This window comes from Vigna unguiculata, chromosome 4, assembly GCF_037176805.1.
Source record: "Vigna unguiculata cultivar grain cowpea cultivar isolate G323 ecotype 2 chromosome 4, ASM3717680v1, whole genome shotgun sequence".
NCBI lineage: Eukaryota > Viridiplantae > Streptophyta > Magnoliopsida > Fabales > Fabaceae > Vigna > Vigna unguiculata.
Window position 1 is genome coordinate 3,472,247 of NC_140795.1, and position 14,792 is coordinate 3,487,038.

At 31.4% G+C, this 14,792-nt stretch overlaps 2 protein-coding genes across 2 annotated transcripts; one reads left to right on the forward strand and one right to left on the reverse strand.

The window, feature by feature from the left end:
• Positions 1–71: 71 nt before the first annotated feature.
• On the forward strand, positions 72–7,823 carry LOC114182407 (putative 3,4-dihydroxy-2-butanone kinase). Its single transcript, XM_028069277.2, has 20 exons — positions 72–263; positions 927–1,000; positions 1,094–1,157; positions 1,456–1,568; positions 1,673–1,720; positions 2,052–2,123; positions 2,217–2,306; positions 2,558–2,731; positions 3,054–3,137; positions 3,935–3,990; positions 4,519–4,649; positions 4,730–4,822; positions 5,001–5,065; positions 5,961–6,104; positions 6,193–6,233; positions 6,442–6,525; positions 6,603–6,676; positions 6,788–6,900; positions 6,973–7,068; positions 7,445–7,823. The coding sequence occupies exons 1-20, from the start codon at positions 224–226 to the stop codon at positions 7,565–7,567; spliced, it is 1,779 nt and encodes a 592-aa protein (XP_027925078.1). The 5' UTR covers positions 72–223; the 3' UTR covers positions 7,568–7,823.
• A 3,623-nt stretch (positions 7,824–11,446) lies between these two features.
• Positions 11,447–12,329, reverse strand: LOC114182488 (zinc-finger homeodomain protein 11-like). The gene has a single exon (XM_028069363.2). The coding sequence runs from the start codon at positions 12,254–12,256 to the stop codon at positions 11,738–11,740; it is 519 nt and encodes a 172-aa protein (XP_027925164.2). The 5' UTR covers positions 12,257–12,329; the 3' UTR covers positions 11,447–11,737.
• Positions 12,330–14,792: the final 2,463 nt, after the last annotated feature.

Consider the following 14,792-nt stretch of genomic DNA (forward strand, 5'->3'; position numbering starts at 1 on the left):
CCGTGCAGGAAGAAGCCAACTATCAACTCCCTCGCTTTCCTTCTCTTGTGTAGTATATAAAGAGGCACTCCCACACCACCATCAAACCAACAAGCCAACAACAACAACTCTTCTTCCCTCTCACTCTCTCTCTTCTCTCTACTGTTTCATGCAAAACCATTTCTAGGGTTTTCCGTTTCCGTCATTCTCCTCCTCAATTCCCCTCCTCCGGCACCGCCTAGCCATGGCATTTCCGACGAAGAAGCTCATCGACGACCCTAACGGTGCGTGCGCCTCCCTCTCCTCTTCTCCCACTCCATCACCCCTTGCTCCGCTCAATTTCCCCCTCTCTGCCAAATTAGCCGCTAATCTTTGCTGTCTTTAACAAAAATTGCTGCGCTCTCAATGTTCTTTCTGTGGTTCTGTGTTCGGGACCGTTGGCTCGATAGTTTTTTAACTGTTTGTATTCTATGCACTGTGTTGACTTTTTTTTTCCTATTTTTGAACCTCGAATGTTTTAACATTAGTCTTTGACTTACGGAAATCGCTGCTTGTGTCACCAAAATTTGATGCGAAACATTGTGGACTTTATTATAGTGATTTTCTGCTAATCTCTAGCTGTACTAGTTTGAAGATTAAGGTTCAGGGCGAGAGTTGTATTCCAATTTAGGTTTTATTTCTTTTTGTATTTTTACCTTAGTAGCACTGCATTTATAATTATGTAGTATTTCTTCTTAGAGATTTTCAATTAATTTGAATATATATATATATATATATATATATATATATATATATATATATATATATATATATATATATATATATATATATATATATATATATATATATGTTTTTATGTATGCTTGTATTGTCTATATGACAGGAAATGTGTAGTAGTCTTGTGTTGGAAATTGAATAATATGTATATATTTTAAATGTGATTGCAGATGTTGTGACTGAGTTCATTGAAGGTCTTGTGGAGACTTATCCTGGACTGCAGTATTTAGATGGCTTTCCTCTGGTGATCACACGACCTCGTGCAGACGCATTCATAAGTTGTTGATTAGTGTGATAGTTGCTGAAGACTTTTTTTGGCGTTTGTTTTTAAATGTAGGTAAAGGTTGTGCTACGGGCAGATGTTTCAGCCGCAACATATGATAAGGTTGCAGTCTTATCAGGTGTGTGACCATCCATTGGATGCTTTGTATTGCCTTACAGTTCATTTTTTCAGGATGTGTCATTAGTTTTCTACTCAAATTGTAGGCATTGTTATGCTAATTTAGGAAATTGATTTGATAAAAAGAAGTTGCAAGAGGTTGGAATAGGATACAGAAAATGGTGGGTGGAAATATAGAATATTTCACCCTAGGAAACATGTAAAATGAAACTTCCTAGGATGGTTTTGCAGCCTTATTTGTTTAATAATTGCGGAAGTTTTACTGAGAAAATTGTGTACATCTATATTTTGCCCTACAGGGGGGGGAAGTGGGCATGAGCCTGCCCATGCTGGATTTGTGGGAGAAGGAATGCTTACAGCAGCAATTTGTGGAGATATATTTTCTTCTCCACCCGTTGATTCAATTCTAGCTGTATGCTTACTTCATAATATTAGAATTGAAATGTATTTCACTTTTTCAGTTTAGGCATACTGTTTTTTATACTTCTAATGCTCTTATTATGATCTTAAATTTAGGGAATACGAGCTGTAACTGGTCCTAAGGGATGTCTTTTGATTGTAAAGGTATTATTTGTTTTTTTTTTTCCTTTAGCATTCTGCCATCCTAAGTATAGGATTTTTTGCATTGGTCTTTGAAATCAGTTTGCATATTAGAGTCGCATATATGGAAAATGTTTTCTGCTGTGATTTAGATAAAAAATAGTGGAAAATTATAATTAACGTTTCTTCTATTATAATACTTGGCATCATGTGCCCATTTTTGTAAATACTTTACCTCTTATGAAATCAACGTATAAGATAGTGTGGCTTTGCACTAGTATGGTCAGTTCATGATGAGTCATTAGGATTTGCTTTTGTTTCTGGATTCATAGTGTTCGAATTTGGGTGTTGATAGAACTATACTGGTGATCGTTTGAACTTTGGTTTGGCTGCTGAGCTAGCAAAATCTGAAGGTTATAAAGTAGAGGTATGTCTAGCTGGCTATTGATTTCTCATTGTACTTCAAATGATTAAACATTTAATATGCAGGTAAAGTATGACATGTATTTTTTCTATGTAGACTGTTATTGTTGGGGATGATTGTGCGCTACCTCCACCACGAGGGATCGCTGGAAGAAGAGGTTTGGCTGGGACTATTCTGGTTCATAAGGTTAATACATGAAGTCATTTTTCTTTCTGCATTCATTTTGTTGCCAATTCATATAAAGGCTCTGACCACACCTTTTCATACAAACACATGATGGGACTGTCTGGCCTTTGTATTAATGTAAATTTCGTTTCTTGAATTCATCATTATACATATACTTATGACATAAGAATTTTGTACTTAATTTTTATGTTATGGTTCCTAGTTGTTATATATCTACACGTTTCATGATATTTTTGTTTTGACTGAGCCAGGTTGCAGGAGCTGCTGCTGCTGCTGGTCTTTCTCTTAATGATGTTGCTGCTGAAGCTAAACATGCATCTGAAATAGTGGGAACAATGGGTGTTGCTTTGAGTGTTTGCACAATTCCTGGTCAAGTGACATCAGACCGTTTGGGGCCTGGAAAAATGGAACTTGGTCTTGGAATTGTAAGTGTCTTTGGTTCAATGCCCCCTCAACAATAATATATATAAATCTCAGAATTTATTTTGCAGTACTGCGGATCTGTCAATCTATGTTTAACATTAAATAAGCTCTTGTGTTGTTATTTAACTTGGGGTATTCATCCCACTGCACTTGAGATAGCTCTTTTTTCTTTTTTCTTCATTCTTCTCGTTTTTAAGACATTTTTCTTTCGCAAGAACTACTCAATGGTTATTTGATATTTATTTCCTTAATGCTTGAAGTCTGTCTTTTCTGTGATATTTTCTAAAGTTCTGAATTATGCTCATATGCCATGCTCTTTTACAGCATGGGGAACCTGGTGCAGCGGTGGTTGATATTCAGCCTGTAAATGTGGTGGTTTCTCATGTTTTGCAACAAATATTGTCAACGGTATGTATTGAAATTGCATGGAAATCTTTTGATGGATTATGATGCTTAGGAGGGAATGAAATGCCCTTCTAACATGTACTTTACGAGCACATTGCAAAATCAACTAACTTTTGATGCCCATCCTTTGACTGTTCAAGGAAAATTTTTATTTATGACACTCAACTGAGGCTGATAAATTTTAGTGTTTTCAGTTCTTTTTTTCTCTTTTGTATTCACTATAGAAAATAGAAAATCTCCCAGTCCTGTATCCAATTTTTCCAATATTTTAGTTCAATAAAAGTCACCTGCTAACGTTAACGTCTAAGCTTTAGTGTAAGGTTCATTTATATATTGGAGGCACTGTAGAGACCCAACAAATATTTTGTGAGTTATGTTAGTATAGATTAGAATATAAATAGGAAAGTGAAAAGGAAAATGCACTATTTGAACATTTTTTTTCTTTGATTTGAGTCAAAAGTAATACTGAGAAATTAAAATTAAATTGGAAAATATATTAAAATTGAACCCTTTGACCCTACAAATATTGAACCAAGAAAATCCATTAAAGGGCCATTCCCTAAGTAGCATAAAGATTCAAAATGGACTATTCTGCATGTAAAATATAAGACCAATATCTTCTTAGAAAGGACAGAGATTGGTTGGGAATATTACAGATTTATCACAAAAGTGCATATTATCAATTTACTCTTTCTTGAATGAGTCTGCTTTAAGTAAATAACTGTTAGTATCCTTGTTGGGGATGTCATTATCATTCTAGTGAAGTGGGTCACTATCCTTTTTCTTGGTAATGTTTGCAGGAAACAAACTTTGTTCCAATAACTCGAGGAGAAAGAGTGGTTCTCATGGTCAATGGGTAGGTTCACGAATATTATATTTGCCTGAGAATTAAAGTTGTGTACCATAGATCTCGTTATAGAATTTAGGAAAAAGAAAATAGATTTTGCTTATCACCAAGAGGTTTATTTGACAAAAGGTGTCTAACCTGATGTATTTCAAATTGAAAATACATTGCCTTTTATTTAGGTAGCATTAGCAATTCTTCTATCATTTTAACTTTTTCTTTGTGCATTCTTTGAGGGTTGTTAAGCTCCCCCCCTTCAATTATCTGTCTTTTGCTTTTGTAAATTCTTATACTTTATATTTAAAATATGCATTTTTTGTGGTATGATTTTACTTTTTAAATGTTTTCAGATATTCCTAACTAACATCCCATAATCTGGAATTTCAAATACACATCTGAAAATACTTTCAATTATTTTATTGATTATTGATATTTATTATGTTTGGGATTTTTTTTACCAGATATTTATTGATTATTGATGTTATTATTTCCTTTTTAGTAGAATTTTTATTTACATTTTAGATGATTCTTCATATGCAGGTTAGGTGGCACTCCTACCATGGAACTGATGATTACAGCTGGAAAAACAGTTCCAAAATTACAGCTGGAGCATGGACTGGCTGTTGATAGAGTTTATACAGGGTCATTTATGACTTCTCTTGATATGGCAGGTTTGTTAATACAGCCAATGAAGACCAGCTTTTTTGTGATTCATTAAGCAATTCTGATTAACATCATTTCATTTTTATAGGTTTCTCAATTTCTATCATGAAGGCTGATCCTGCCATTCTTCAACGATTAGATGCTCCGACTAAAGCTCCTTATTGGCCTGTTGCTGCTGATGGTTGGTAATTTGCTCTGTGTTTTTTTATCAATCAATTTTATTTCATGGAAAAATTTTAATTATATCTGTACTTTTCTTGTAACAAGGTTTTACTTACCATCAAAATGTTCATTTTCAAAATGTGATTGGAGCAAATTAATTTTTTCATTGATTAAACTTTTGATTTTTCTTTTCAAAGGTAATCACCCACCTGCTAAGATTCCTGTTCCAATCTCGGGATCTCGATCGGCCAAGACTGATGAGGTATATCCATGGAATTTAGATGTCATTTCTGTTCTGTGTCCTTTGATCTAAGTAAGAAAAGATAGGTGCAATTTCTAAGCGTATGAAAATTATCATATAAATTTCTGATGACATTATCTGGTAGTTTTTTATATTTTAGCTGTTGAAATTGGACTAGCATTTGATTGTGTTGCATTTCAAACTAGCTTTGTTAGCGCGGTGTGCTTAGCTGCAGTTTATCTATTTAATGGTTTAATAATTTTTATTTACACACCTTGCAATAGTTAAGTGCATATGATTGGGTTCAAAATTAAAAGTCTGGTGTTAAGGGTTTTATAGTGGTCAGCAACAAGAAATTCCTGCCATTTGCAGAGTTTATTCTAGAAGAAATAAGTTGAGCCTCGCATCCAATCGAATTCTTAGTTTAGTTGATTTTATGGTGACTTTTAGTTGTTGGCATTAGTTCAATCTAGCTGTGATTGAATCCCTCTGCTAGTCATGTAATCACCACAGTTTTTATAGTGTAAATTACTGTAGTATGTATAAAAGAATTCATTCCAATTTTAATATGTGAATTATGCTCTTTTATGCAACTCAGTGTATTCATGCATACTGTGGAGAGTGTTTTTCCTTTTGAGATGATGGTGTTTGTTACTATAATTATAAATAATGATGCTTAAAACTTGGCTTATTGATTCATGCTATGGCCAATTTTTTTCCCATTTCACAACATGATGTTTGTAATTATGATCATAAACAATGAGCCTTAAAGCACCTTCACTTTATGGGAATTGATATCGTGTTTCTCTTGAAGGGAATTGAGTACTAGTAGTTAGCTTTGCTATATTTTTCCATGAGTTTTCTTGTGGCTTAGAATGATTTATAAAATCTTGTATTCGAATTTGCTTTGTGTTAGCCACCAAGTCAACCTCAACAATTAAATGAGCAAGGCCAAATTCTTCAAATAGCCATTGAAGCTGCTGCAAATGCAATTTTAAATCTTAAAGACAATCTAAACGAATGGGATGGTAAAGTTGGTGATGGTGACTGTGGATCAACTGTGAGTCTTATCCATAAATCTTTTACTTGTTTATTTTAAATTTTTGATGAATCATGTGCTTACTTGGTGTATGGTTTTTCTTTTGCAGATGTCTAGAGGTGCAAAAGCAATTCTTGAGGACATCAAACAGTAAGTTTATGATCTGCATTGCCTATTTTTTGTTTTTCTTGTTTAGTTTCTTGTAACCCTCCCATTTGATTAATGGACTATTTGTAATGTTATTCTTAATTGGATTGTAAGTATTTTTTGTTCTTGAGGAACTGTAAACGTGGTTGCTGAAAAAATGTCAATTTGGTTTGTGATAGCAGTCTGACCTAAACTGCTATTTTATGTTCAGTTACCCTCTAAATGATGCTGCTGAAACTCTCGGTGAAATTGGCTCATCAATTGGAAGATCCATGGGAGGAACAAGTGGGATCATGTAATATGCCATTCCTATGCCTCTAAAGTTAAATCATTTATGCGATCTGACTATTGTCACTCAATTTATTTTTTCAGTTATACAATATTTTTTAAGGCAGCACATTCACATTTGAAGGCAAGTTCTCATTCTGGTGTCACATCAAAACAATGTGAGAACATTCTCCAAATCAAGCTACTTTCAACTAGAACTTTACAATATTTCCCTTTTAAACCTTTTTAATTTGGATTTTCCATTCCTCATGAGTATTTTGTTGATTCAGGGGCTGAAGCACTTAAAGCTTCCATTGCTGCTGTAAGTAAATATGGGGGTGCTAGTGCTGGTTATAGAACATTGTTAGATGCCCTTATTCCAGCATCGTTGGTTCTTGAAGAGGTAATATCTATTAATTTCCATTATTTTTTCATGACCATGTTTACTGTTACTTACAATGATTTGGCATTACAGAAATTAAATTCTGGTGATGATCCATGCACCGCTTTTATTCTCTCCTCTGAAGTTGCATTAGCTGGAGCTCAGTCAACTGTAGACATGCAAGCACAGGTGACTGCTTATTAATGGTTTAAGAGAGAGAACTTTTGTGGTGTAGCTTCTTCTTTATTAAGAGTTGTATTTAATCTACTTATATTTTATACTATTAGGGAGAGTGCAGAGAGTTCCACCTTCTGTAGTGTAGTAACTGAAGCTTTTATACGGCAGTTAAATATTTTTCACTATAAACAACTAAAGTGTCATGTTGAGTCCTTAAGGAACGAAGATCCGTCCATGGTTGTAAATTTACATCACTGTAATATTAAATCAGAGTACAATATGAGATAGCTGTAGAGTAGACACCTTTTTGGCAGAGTATGAATCCAAATGGTATGAAAATGATGTGCATGTTTTAATGTATATCTGATGGGTAGCAATGCATATGCAGGCTGGTCGTTCAACATACATTTCTGGAGAGATTCTTTCAACAGTTCCCGATCCTGGTGCCATGGCTGCGGCGACATGGTTCAGAGCTGCGGCCTTAGCTGTGAAGGCAAAACATGAGAGCTAAGCCTCGACTCGACATACATAACTCTTCTTACAATCTCCTGTTTGTGCGGATATAGCCAAGTTTTGTTACGAATTTTGTACTCCTGTAACCAACCATTTAGGCTCTCCGCTTATGTCTATGCCTTTTTTGCATAAAGCTGAGAGAGCCATTGTCAGTCACTTACCTTTATATACACGCCAAATTTTAAAGTGGATGTAAATTTTACACTTTCTCATTATACAATCAATCGAGAATAATATCCCTCTCAATTTCATCTTATCGTTGTAAATTTAGCGCTTGCTTGCTTGCTTGCTTCCTATCTTCATTTTTATCAGTTTAACTGCTGTTATGAATTTAGTGCGGCATTTGAACTGTTTTACAATTTGAATGGGAAGTGCAGCACAGTGAATGTGAGTTTAAAACTATAAACAGTTCAATTTAGTATATTTTGGCACACTCTTAATATATTTATTGTGAGAATTTCTTTAAAGATCATTAACTAGGTCACTTTTTTACTTTTAATATTTAATTAATTAAAGGATGTTTAAAAGTTTGTGAAAGTGAATTGATCAAGAGTTTAGTTTTTAAACAGGTCTCATTGTTTTAGATAATAAAATTGGTTTAATTTTTAAATAAAGAGAAAATGAATTTTTAAAGCGATAGTTGAGGTTAAGAAAATGGCGCTAATATGTTGTATAGGTGAAACAAGCTTGGGTGAGAATTGAGGAGTAAGCAAGTAGAGTCATCCTATGATAATGATATGTTTGGAATAATCCAAGTGGGAAAATGAGATTATTAGCAAATTGTTTCATATAGGAAATTGTGCCATCGTTCTTTTCTTTGTTGATTACTTTCATGATTTCCTTATTTTGTTGGAATATTGTGGAAAGGAGTGGAGCAAAACCACCAAAACTGCATAGTACACTGATACATGGGTCGTTGTCTTGCGAACTTAGCCATTTGTGATGTTAGTGGGCTATGAGTTCGTGCATGCATTTGTTATATAAAAGGATACTCTCTTCGAAGAAAAGTCCATTGGAAAAGAGATGAATGTGTGGCAGTAATTAATGAAAGTTGGCTTATATGTAAAGTGAGAATTAAACTGTGAAGATGTTGTGGTTAGGTTGCAATTTGGAAGTGCATGTGCTGTCTTTTCTTTTGTCCCTAATTGCAACACCACAACCTCAGTACTGCCAACATGCCAGGTGCTTTCACCTAAACTCTGCTCTTGTCTATGACCTTCTTCTACCCATGCAAATGTTTCAATTTCAATTTCATTTTCATTCAAACCCTTTTGCCTTTTACACACTCATCATCCAATTCCCAAATAAGGTCATCTCAATTTTCATTAGGGTATTTCAATCAATGCTAGTAGTATTCAATCATAAAATACCCTTCTTTATTTTATCAATATAACACAAATATAACACAAGTCTAACCTTTCAATGACACACACACTGGATCTTCGATATATTTTTTCATATCGAGATATATACATTTTAAATATATAACTGAACATTAAATGATGGTCCGATAACAGTGTTATACATAGGTTTAATAAATAACAAATTTTGTAAGAATTAATATTTGGATGATTCTAATACTATTTTAAGAAGTTAACTTTAAACTTAATTTAACCTTACAAAATTAATTTGTATGATAAGATTTGCACTTACTTATAAAATGTAAATTTATTTTAACTTTGGTCTAAAGATAAAACCACGATAAAAATACCATGTTACAAAAATAAAGAATACTTAATATATATTTATTAACTTAACTTTAACGACATTATTTCGATGAACTAAGTAGAAAAGTTATAAAACACTTGCAGTATCAAGATTAAAAGAAAAATACTATTTTGAAAACTATTCAAACCAACATTAGTGTCATGAAACTAGTATATATGAGTGACTACAAAACATTAAAAGAAATTTCCAGTTACTTGAAGACAACAAATTAGGTTCACATGGGTGTGAACTTAGGTTATAAAGGGGTGGGAGCCATTAACCTTAATCTGTGATTCTAAGTTTGATTTGTTGTGGAAGAAGGGACATGAACATCCCTTTGAATTTGTTTTTGGATTTGCGTACAAATGAAGGTAAAAATTGAATCCAATGAGGGTCAGAATGTGGTCCATGAAAGTTGTGCAGAAGATTCTTTATCACCACTTATTCTTCTGACATTTTAAGCCCTACCCTTCATTCTAATAATGTCATCAACACAGCATGCAACAGTTAACATATTCAATCATTCCTCTTCAATCCATTAACTTCTTGCTTACTTCAAAGCTGCAAAACTTCAATATCATTTTTTTCTCTCTTTCTTTCTGATAACTACAATAGTAGAGGGTATTTTTTTTTTTTTTTTGACATTTATGTATGAAGAATGAAAATGAGTTGAAAGTATTCATTGCAATGTGCAAAAAGTATCATCTTGGCATGAATTCATAGATTTTCATTCACAGTGATAAGAGAATTTACTTTATAAATACTTTACAAATAATATTATATTTAAATGATTTTGATTAGTTATTTTTGTTTCAATATGATGTTATTTTTTAAATGAAAAATGTTAGGATAATATAACTTTTTTGAATTATATCTTTGTTTCTACTTTTATTATGTAATGAAAATTGTTTAGAGGGATAAACGTGAAAGAAATATAATAAGTAACATATAAAATTATATTGAAAGTATAATAATTTAATATTTTTCTTCATTTATATATCAATTTTTTATATCAAAATTCTAATAAAATGATATAGAATGTAAACATATTCAAAATTAAAGTGAGTTTAAACTTTATAATGAATAGAGATATGAAAATTAATTACCTAATAAAAAAACTCATAAAATCATTATTTTTTATAATTTTTATTAAAATAATATTAATCTCTCATACTCATTTGGACTGAGCTCATGTTCATTAATATTGCCTAATCCTTTCAAAAAAAAAATTAATGATAATCTCGTTTTTTATTGAAATGTAAGAAAATGAAAATATTTTAAATGAAATATAAATTGTTATTCTGATTAATAAAAGTCTCAATTTATATATTACATAAAAGCTAAGATACAATTCTCTATTTAAAAATATTAAAATATATAAAATAATTTGTATAGAATTTGTGTTTAAATATTAATAAAAAGGGTATATATTACACATCTTTTCAAATTTTCTTATTTCATAAATTTTTCTCTGTTTTTTTTCATATTTGACCATCAAACTTTTCAATTTTCGTCCATTTTGTTGGTCCATTTAATTCCTAACGAATAACGTGTAAAAAAAGACGTTATTTTGCAAAAAAATTATGATAAAATTATGTTTTTTCAAAAGTAACAAATCGATAAAATATGTAAAAATTTAAAAGTACCATGAAAATATAAATAATAAAATAAAAAACGATAACAATTAAGCAGTAAAATATAATATTAATTTAAAAGACATAACTTCACATCTAGTAATATATAAAAGGAAATTAGATCATACATTCCTCACTGAAAAAAAAAAAAAAAAAAAAACTGTGAAGCAGTCAAATGCCATTTTTTGAGAAACAAAAACTTGTATTAAAGAGAAGACACATCTTTTATAAGGTAAAAGAAGACTACTAATTTCAGAATTTTTTTGGTAAAATTCTATTTATTACATACGAATATATAAGTCAAACATAAAAATCTGAACAACAAAAATCTAAGTAACAACTAATATAAATCCAATATTCTACAAATATGTGGACCTGTTTCACACAGTCAATTATACCAGAAGAATCAAGTGATAAATAATGTTCACCTCATCAACATTTTTATTTATTTATTTTACCTGCTATTTCATTCTATTTTTCTCTATATTACTTCACATACATGAATCTTCTCCTTCTTCAACTAAAAAACTCCCAAAAAAAAAAAACAAATTTATATGCTAACACATTCAACAACATATAAATTACAAAATTATTACATCCAAACCTCAACTTAAACAAAATAAATAAATAAAACAACACTCCTCTCTCATCTCTCATCTCTCATCTCAGCTACCTCATTATCTTCTTCCTTCTAACACTCATCAATTTCTGAAAATAACATTTGAAAAACAACCCTTCAAGAGGTACCCTCTGTAACTTGTTCAGATTCTGAGTTCATATTGGAGAGTCAAAAGCCCTAGTTATGGTGTCAACTAAAGAAAGAAGTTTCACTGAGTGAGGGAAGAAAGATTAGCAGAAGAATTAGATGAGTTAGAGTTGTTCTTATGGTTATGCATCCACACCTTGAAAACCTGTCTTGTGACTCCAACACTTTTACAGAACCTCTCAATCTCATCATCCACCTCTTTCCTCTGCAGCTTCCACCCCAGCTTCTCTGCAAACGCCAGCATCTTCTCTTTCTGCTCTGCACTGAACTTCGTCCTGAACCTCTTCCTGCTGCTCCTCTCCCCCATTTCCATTCTCCCGACGTCTCCTCCCGAATATTCCATCATATCTCCACTCCCTCCAGTCTGCAGACCTTCCATCACACCGGGACACGTCACCTTGCGGTGGAAGTTGCGGTGACAACCGCAAGCAGCACACTGGAGGGAAGAAGAGGAGACGTCGATATCGAGAGTGAATTCTCCGCAACCATCAGTAGCGTAGCTGCCGAGGCTCGCTGCATGGTTGCGGAGACACTCTCGATAGATAGAGTTTGAAGATGAAGATGAAGAAGAGTTTTCCATGATGTTAGTGTGTGTGAAAGGGTGGAGGTTTGAGTATTTATTTGGTGTGTATAGGTGAAGAGAAGATGGTGGGAGAATGACGAGAATGGACATGGTTGGAGAGAATATTTACAGTGTTCCCCGTTGTGTGGACATGCTAGCGTCCTAGACAACTAGGCAACATCTACATAAAGCTTTTCATAGGACAATATGTACCCAAAGATAACATTACATCTAGTTAAAGTAAAAAACAACAAAGGAAAATGTTCAAAAACTTCCCTTCAAAATTAGGGTACATTGGTGTAGGGAACATAAGGGGATAAAAGAAAGGAAAAATTCAATTTTTAAGTTCAATCTATGGAGGTAATTCAATTTCTAATTTGTAAATAATACTTTTTCTCATTTTCAATATTTCAAAATCATTTAAAAGATGATACTTCATATTATAAAAGAAATTTGTCAAAATTTAGTAGTGAAAATATCATTTACTTTTATATTAAGAATTTTAATTTGTATTGAATAACAATGAGCTATTTTTTGTGAATTTTAATGAATTAAATTTGTATGTTTTGTATAAAAGAATGAGAGATAAGAGTGTTCACTTTGAACTATTATTTTGAAAGATGTTTGAGACACATGCATGCATCTTCTAAGGAATCAAATGGCCATTCAAATTACTGAAAACATAAATATATGTCTGGTTTTGTAAGAGAAATCCCTCGTTTCTAACCCCTAAAGCAGTCCCCTAATTGTCATTTTCAATCACTGACAGGGGCTTTTTCGTCCAACTAAATAAGAAGAAAGCCCAGTGGCCCCGGTAACGGTGTGGGCCAAATAATTCACTTTTGGAACCAGAAAATTCATGGTGTGAATTCTTGGAGAAAAAGTTAATAAAATTGTTACGGTAAAAAATTGTTCCTCACAAAATATAGATATATGGAAATTAAATGTATTTTACATCAGAAGCAATCATATTTAAATTTCATCACATCACATCTACTCATTAAATATGCATTTCAATCACTAATAACACGTGCGTGGAACAAAAAAAAGAAAGAGTGATCCATTAACAGTTTGATATCATGTTAGAAATAAATTTTTAAGTCTAACTCAATCCCACAAAACTGATTTGTAAGGTAAGATTTGCACCTCACTTAATCAATGTGGGACTTGTGACAGTTTTACTAACAAGATAATAACAATTAATATTTACTAATAAAAAATATTATTTAAAGTATACAATTATAATTTCAGATAGCATATCAAGAATTCAATTAACAATTGCCTTCTTAAAATCTCAATCCTTCATCAATTGTTAAAATTTTTATAGCAGTCATTTTTATTTGATTTTTTTTTTATAATTTTATGTATGTTATTTAGATATGAAATATAAATTAATTTATAATTATAATATGCTATCCAATTTGTTTAAATCTACTTTTGAAAAGATTATTTTAAATAGTATCGATATTTTACAATTCAGTTTATTTAAATTTTGATTTTAAAATAAATAAAAAGTATTTGAGTTTATATTTTAAAAAATAATTTCGGTATATTCTTATTTAAAGATTTAAAAAGTAAAAACATTTATGAATATAAACTAATTCGTCATATTCATAAACAGATATCCGATATATGACAAAACATATATTTTTTCTAATAAGACCATTAGTGTTCCCATCTTCACATCGTTATGTTCCTAAGCATTAGAGACAAACTTTAATGTAATCAAAACCTATAATTTTAAAATTTGAATTTTCTACTTTTACAAAACTCTATAAACCCTTATCAACAAACACATCAACCATCACAAACTCTAACATCAAATTCACCACAAATTGCAATCAAATACTATTCATTTCCAGAAACGTGTTCGTTTGTTTGTTTGCAAATTATAAAATCCTTCTCTTCACTCCTCAGCCACAACTTTTTTTTTCTTCTTATTATTATATTATATCTCATACACACACACACACTTCATATAAAGCAGTATTTTAAAAATAAATCATACATATATATATATATATATATATATATATATATAAGATATAAAACTAGTGAAATGACGTATTGGATGCAACTTCTTTAAATATTAAATTTTATGAGTCAAACAGATGAATTTTATGATGCTATATGATATTACATTATAAATAATTTGTAAATATGTAGTCCAATGCTAGAATCTGCATTGTATTAAAATAAATGGGGGCACTGGAATACCAAAAATTATGTGAAAATGTGTAAATTTGATGATTTATATATTTTTCCAAAATTTAATAAGATTCAACGCTCATAAAAAAAATGTTAAAAGTATCATTTTATCAAGTTTGACTTGTTACATAAATTAACTCTATTTGGTATGGATACATCTTATTCTTATTTTAGTTCTAGTTAAAAAAAAAAGGATGTTTCTTTTTATAGTTGGATGAATTTTGATGTTTCTTTTCTTCTAACTAATAGTTTTATTGATAACTATTTTTGTTGTGACATGTATGTAATTAGTTTGATTCGTGTAGAATATGAGTTAAAAAATGAAGATAAAAAGGGAATTTTGAAT